Raw genomic sequence first — 7,606 nt, forward strand, 5'->3', positions numbered from 1 at the left:
TACTTTGAACATCCCTACAGCAGATGCTTCGAATAAACATTGTTGGTATGATTCCTTTGTCCTGATGACACACTGTTTGTATGAGTTCTGTGTAAAAAAAATGTTACAAAATACCAATGGGCAAAACAAATTATACAATTAATATTTATTCAAGTACATACATAACCACCTTATTTTGAATTTCACTGCCTGTACATTCACAGTATCTTGATACATAAGTATTACACCCAGAAAACTTTTCGGTGAAACCCAAAATCGAGCGAGCTGCAAGGTTGTCCAAAGCAATTTGAGTAATAGTACCTTTTACATTTAGTACCTCTTGACCAACACTAACTTGAACACCAACCTGATTATTAAAAAATGGTAAAGCCAAAAAAAAAAAAAAATTAAGACATACTCACAGTTTCTAGAATTTTAATGTCATGATTTAATGATTCTAAAATGCGTGGCCATCCTATAGAAGGAAGTTTCAAATCCTTTGTGTAAAACAGGGTTATTCAACGGGGGCGATTACGTCTACCGAAGGGGCGATGGTGACAATTTTGGAAGTTAGGGGGCGATTTTACTACAAAGGGGGGCGATTTCAACATTACTGATTGTATAAATATGTACAAGAACTGTGAGACTCAGCTAACTTTAACTTACAAGCAGATATAATTCGTGTTGCAAACAAACACCAGTGATAAGGGACGCATCAGCTTAAACATGCTGCTATTTGAATACATTGTGTTTACTGGTGATTGTTTGTACGTTTTGTGATCCCGAGAGCAAGGTTGGGCATTCAATTTGCCACACGGGACACTTTATTGAGGCTATGTATGGTGACGGGCCATACTTTTTTAATACAACGGTAATGAGCTTTACCTCAAACTTGTTTCGCTTTCACACTTCTTACAACCGCTTCCTTAACTGCGAAGTATTTGTATCATTTAGGATTCTCCTCTACAGAGTAATGGACCACTGTTTTCAACAAAAAAGGCGATTATTTGCGCATAATCGTAACATTGTTTTGTCTATGATGTAATAAATTTTAACAAATCTTGGATACGTTAGTTAGAAGAATTGCGGTAAAATGGACCTTGCGTGTTGTAGTAGCAATTAAATTAAGTTTTAGCTGTTAACTGAAGCTTTCGTGTTGCTGGATGAATCTAACCGCCCACGTCTGCTCAAAAAGCAGAACTTTTGTACAAATAACAATCTCATAGGGGGGCGATTTGGAGACAATTCCTTAATAAGGGGGCGATTGAGCCAAAAAGGTTGAAGACCCCTGGTGTAAAACATTGTGTTTAAAAAAATCCGATTGAGAGCTGCATTAAACTTTGGATGGACATTAGCAACCAAAAAATATATTCCACCTAAATGTGCACAACATGCATTAACAAAAAAACCAGAATCGCCAAACCATAATAATTTAGGTTTAAAATACCAAACATAATTTGAATGATATACAATAGGTTTTACCCATGTGGTGTTTCTTTGGTTTAGAACCAAGTGGGTTAACCACTTCAAACCCATCATAATAAAAAAGCAGGTGCAAAGATTCACTTTCAAACTGGCACAATGGATGGCTTTTTAAATATTCGTGATGCCGGTGGGTTTAGACTACTTACTATAAAATGTAATTCTTTTCTATTTAAATATACTGTGTCTTCCATCCTTAAGTTTGCCGAATACAAGTCAAAAGTCATGTTTAATAAGTGTAAAAGTGACAAACAAATATATAAATGTGCGTATTGTTGTGTCCATCGCTTATATTATATACTACACACAAAAGTTGCTTTCATACATTTGAAGAATTTCAACAGCACAAAACGACACTTGGTCACTCTTTAGGTTTGTGTGTGCTTACTAATTTTTAGACATCCTTGAATACATTGGAGGGTTTCTTCTTCGAAAGGGAATAAAAAAGTTTATTGAACCCAAGCATGAGGGTCTTTTTAAAGCTCTGTCTCAACAAACACCAAAAGGAAAATTTGCAGAAAAAATGGAAAAACAAGGAAAAAGGCTATTGTACCCCTCTCGAGAAATTTCAAAATGTCATTGAAAAGATGTACTTTTTACACAACATTGAAAGCGGAAAACAAGCTTGTTGCAGCAAATAGTCTGCAGTGCCCTTCAAAATTATTTGTGACTCATTTATTGCTTACATTGGTAAAGTTTTAAGGACACAACTTTGCAAAGTATAAATATAAAAGTATGACTAGTTCATCCTCTAAGTTTTCAATAAAATTTATGTAATATTTTATTATGTCATCAGTATGTTTTTGTTCATGTGTTTTTATTTTTTACTTGGCTTCAGCAATGGTTCACGACAAACTTTGGCCCATGCATTTTTTCCCCAAATGTAGTGTTTCCACCATGAACTCTTTTTATGGATTTTCTTTGTGCTATGGATGTTACCCCGAAAGATACTTGGTGGATATCGGGATTGGTGTTTCTGTGCATCAAAGCTCGCTTAAAAAAATAGACGGATTACTGTTTGTTATATCCAATTTACCAAGTTTCCAAACATTGCCCCCAAAACATACTGTGTCAACATTCCTAAACAAACATATTTTAGGCCATTGTCAAGGAGTCTCTTGCACAATGAGCCCCTCAAATGTGCTTTTAGCAATGATTCGTTTCTCTTCCCCAGGATGACAAGTGTCCACTTCATTCTGCAGATTAAATGTTCAGTATAGGTCATATACATTATCCCAGTTTCTTTATTTTACCCTCCAATCCAAAAAGTATTTTACAAACTCTTGTTCCAACCAGACCAGGTACTCATCAATCTCAAACCATCTGCAAATAAATCGGTACTGGGCTTTTCACATACTTTTTACACCAAAACCACCACATACTTATTAAGCAAAAGAATGGGCAACTACCCAACTTAATATGTCCCTTGCATATGATACCCGCATCTGCTTTTTTTTTTATAAAACATAGCTTTTACAATAAAATTCATGTCTTGCCATAAATTTATAAAAATCAGCTCACTTTGTTTTATGAACTTAGTTGCATATGATTTACTGTTAAACGTGTTTTGTGCGAAGGAGATGTATTTTCCAAATCATACAAATTTTTAATGTGTGTCCACAAAATGTCATTTCCATGTTTATTGAGATATTTTGTGCCTGATGGCTTCGAACTGAACAAAGCATTTCTGGCAGTCTGACAAGGTAAGCTGCATTAACACTAATATATTAATGTGCACCAAAAAATACTAGCCTTCAATAAATGGCTTGTGTCCGATCATATAAAAATTTCACTTTCACTTCTGTATGAATTAGGACATGTAAAAGGAACACCCACTTTGAAAACACTACCATGGATTATGTGAAAAAGTTTCTGTTAACTGTTGAGCCATCTGCAACAATGGCATTAATGTGAACGTTGTTCAGTTCGCATAATCCGACCACTTCCCAAAACATGGAGCAGAGCTGGTGAGCAGGAGTAATAGTAGTTGGCCACCATGCAATTGGAAGAGATATTTTTTTAAAAAGAGCTCGCATGAGACACTGCAAAGGGAATATATGTGTGTTTTTATGACAATTTAAACAGTTGCAAGTTTTTCATCACATTGCCTGTCCTCATAATTGACGAAACCGACTAGTCTACCATTGTGCATAACCAAATTCTCTTTAACTGCAAATTAAAAACAATGTTTGCCTTTCATTTCATCAACTGTTAACTATGCTTCAACAGGCATAACCAAACTCTTTAACTCATTTACAGCTAGTTGGACAATCCCTGGTTTTGAATCAAGAATGCTCCTTTATACATGTTTAACAATAGATTATAAAGCTGATAATTCGTTTAGCCATTGGGTGTTAAAAAAGTTCTAACCTATAATGTCTACGGGTTTTTGATGAGGGAAGAATAAATACCCCTGATCTCCTTAAATGTTCATAAGCTGATGGTGATCTGCAGTGCAGCTCGATCATCCACCTAAGCACATCAGGATGATACCTCCGAGCATTTGTTGCACGGTCAAAGTTTTCACATTGATTTAAAAAAAATAAGCCTGCCACTCGTTCATTTCACTTGATTCTTTGTGAAACAAATCCTGTTTCAAACAAAAATGATTTATGTAATAAACATATACTTTTATAACACCACTTCTTTACTTACAACAATGTCTTTGTGAATACCCTCATCTACACTGACACACTCTTCACTCATTACTAGGGCAAGTTTTTGTTGCACTAAAAACGTGAGAAAGTTGCACTTAATTTCAACAAATGTTGCAGTAAAAAGTTGCATTTATGCATACTTCTTGGAGTTAAATGACTAGCGGGCCGCAGGTTGGACAATCCCTGCCTTAGACTGTCATCTGAACAGATATCAAGGTTATCGCTTCTTACTTGCAAAATAACGAATGCACTTTTATACAAAACTTTATGATTGGCTGGGGTTGTTGAACTTCTAGCTTGCAAGCCAACTGTTGCGTCATGGATAACATTGAGGTGCAGCTAATCCATCACATAGCTCTTTGTTATGCAAATCAAAGAGAATAGAACCATACTAAAAATAGTTTTATAGCATGTTTTTTAAAGAACTCCTTTAAATTTTGCGCAATACTTGATAAAAGTTGCAACATAAAATTCCTACAAACAGCTTATAACATCATACTACATAAATTCTGAGTATTTAGGAAGCTGCCGGAAGCTGTAAAAAAAAGTTGCAAAAACTTGTCATTACAGATTTTATTATAATATTCCTTGTTGTACAGAGATTTAATATACCAAATGTACGCTCAATTTTTGTTCGGGTTGCAATATGTGAGCGATTATAATTTCTCTCTTTCTGGCTACTAGGGTTTATTAATGGTGTCATCATGTATTTTCTGCAAGCATATCCACCATCTCCAAGCATTAAACCTTCAATAATACAATGTACAAGCTGGTAACACAAATGGCTGTTGTCAAATATCCTGCTGTCATCAGTAGAACCAGGCCAACGGCAAACAAAATTGGTAAATAGCAAGTCTGGATCACACACAGCCTGTACATTAATGGAAAAGACGCCTTTTCTATTTCGATATATTTCTGCATTTTCTCCCCCAGGTGAGGCAATCGGAATAAGGGAACAATCGATTGCTCCAATAACATTGGGAAAACCTGCTACTGCATGAAATTTCACCTTTACGTCTGGTATTTCCTCATTTGATGGAAAATGAATGAACAGTTTGTGTTGTTTAGCAATTGCTCTTGACAACACCCTGTGAATAATGCGACATGAAGATGATTGACTGATGACTGATCAGTTTTTTGAAAATGTCCAGTTGCAAAAAATCGTAATGCTAAAAAGATCTGCAAAATGGGTGGAATGTAGTTGTTTTTTGTTGTTGCACAGACAAGGTCATCTTCAATTAAACTCAATAGTTGAAGTACATTTTCTTTGCAAAACCGAAATCGGCTATAAAATTCTACATCATCAAACTTCTCAATTGGATTGATTCTGTCTCTTGTGGTTTCTGTGACGTTATTGTCTACACTTTCTATCACCTGTATTACATCCATTTTACTGCTTTGAAATAAAAATGTCTACACTGAGGCAAGCTGGAGAGTGGTGATTTTTTTTTAAAATCAGATTTAAGTATTATTTTTACATTTTTTGGTTAATATACACAAATAAAGCATAACTAAACACAAAACCTACTTTTTATCCCCGTTAAAATACCCAAACAACCCAAAATTCAACTTAATCCATCCTTAAACCTGGGGTAGGGCAGGATGAGATTAAAATTTAATCTAGGTTGGTGAATACGACTACCAGGGATTATCCCTTACTTAATCTAGGTTTAATCTAACTTGGTGAATTCCACCCTTAATCTGCCAGAATTCAATAGCTCAACCCAAAGAGTACAACATTAATAGACATTTTGAAAAAAATCACAATGAAAAGTATACCATGGAAGAGAAAAGGCAGCTTTCAGACAGGTTAATCAGGAACCTGCAAGCACAACAGCAAGTAATAACCAGAACATCTGAGACTGATTTTACTAATACTGCGCTGAGCTTTAAGATAGCAAAGATTTCTCAGTAAAAAAAAATTGGGATTAATGACTTCAGTAAATGTATTTCAGTTGCCACAGATGGTGCACCATCAATGGTTGGTTGTCACAATGGTGTTATTGCTAAAGTTCGGGAGTTGAAACCAGATATTGTTGCAGTGCATTGCATTATACACCAGGAAAACTTGTGTGCTAAAGTAATAGAAATGGATCATGTTACTTCAGTAGTAATAAAAACAGTAAACTACATTCGTTCCCGAGGATTGAATCACCGAGAATTTCAGGAGTTTTTGGGACACCTTGAGAGCGAGCATGGCGTTTATGAAGTTGAAAGGAAAGGATGTGACACAGCTATCTGATTCTGCTCATGGATTTTGCCTTCCTAAATGATATTTCAGAAGCATTGGCTAAGTTTAATGTCCAGCTGCAAGGAAAAAACAAGTTGGTGCATGAATTGTTCAAACACCTTCGAACATTCGAGCGAGATCTTCAACTCTATGAACAAAGCTTGCGTGAACACAAAATTGACCATTTTCCCACTTTAAAAGGTGTCTTTGATGGCAGCAATGAGAACCTGGATGATTATGCTCGAAGAGTGGCAGTATTACGAGAGGAATTTTCATCTCGATTCACACAATTTCGAAGCTTAAGAAGTGCCATGACCGTCTTTTCACTCCCCTGTACCTGTGAAATAAGTTCTGCACCTGTAGAAATCCAGCTTGAATTGAATTCACTGCAGGAGGATGACATTGTTGTAAAAAATTTCAATAAGCTAAACCTCATTGACTTTTATAAGTCTCTACCAGTGGCGGAATACTACAACTTGAAGCAATTTGGCAAAAAGTTTGTATGCATGTTTGGAAGTACATAGCTGTGAGCAATTGTTTTCGAAGATGAAACACGTGAAAAACAAGCTGAGAAGTAATCTGACTGACCGTCACCTGCATGATAGTTTGCGTCTATGCACATCTAACATGGAACCAAACATTGACAATTTAGTTCAAAAAATCCAGCATCAACCTTCTCACTAACTTTTATTTGAACATCCACATGTGTATCTGCTATGATGTTTCATATACGCTCGTACTTGTGATCTTCCAGTAAAAGCTGAAAATATGAATTTGTGTTAATTGATGTACGGCCCTCTTGTACACTTCGCATTGTCCAAAGTGGCCCTCGTGTTAAAAAGGTTACCCATCCCTGATGTAGAGCGTCTTCGAAATGCGACACTCTCCTCCAATCGATCTGCGGTCAAACATTGGTTGCAAAAACAGGCACTTGTACACTTTATAAGCTTCTGCGTAACGTTATCAGCGATCTCGTGTTGTTGCTGGTAGTATCGATGGCAGGCTGATTTGGTGGAAGTGATCCAATTGAGTCATTTTAACCGTGGTTTTAAGTATTTCGAAACTTGCCTGGGTTGTACCAATAAAAAAAAACTGAAGAAGGCCTTGTTCGAGCTTTTGGCTGTGTTCTCTCGAAGAGCGGACGAATTCCGCTGGCATTATTTGTCAACAAAACTTTTCAAAGGCGGTGGACCACACATCAACAACAGGGCTTACGGCAAAAATTTGCACAATGTGCGCCAAAATGTGCAGGTCGAAA

General features: G+C 36.2%; 1 protein-coding gene across 1 annotated transcript; it reads left to right on the forward strand.

The window, feature by feature from the left end:
• The first annotated feature begins 6,368 nt into the window (after nt 1-6,368).
• On the forward strand, nt 6,369-6,872 carry LOC145234530 (general transcription factor II-I repeat domain-containing protein 2B-like). The gene has a single exon (XM_080099246.1). The coding sequence runs from the start codon at nt 6,369-6,371 to the stop codon at nt 6,870-6,872; it is 504 nt and encodes a 167-aa protein (XP_079955372.1).
• Nucleotides 6,873-7,606: the final 734 nt, after the last annotated feature.

Source organism: Phallusia mammillata, chromosome 6 (genome assembly GCF_965637545.1).
Source record: "Phallusia mammillata chromosome 6, kaPhaMamm4.hap1.1, whole genome shotgun sequence".
NCBI classification, from domain to species: domain Eukaryota; kingdom Metazoa; phylum Chordata; class Ascidiacea; order Phlebobranchia; family Ascidiidae; genus Phallusia; species Phallusia mammillata.

Bases quoted from the DNA above. Each gene is read 5' to 3' on its own strand.
- LOC145234530 (XM_080099246.1), top strand. From the start codon at position 6,369: ATGGATTTTGCCTTCCTAAATGATATTTCAGAAGCATTGGCTAAGTTT.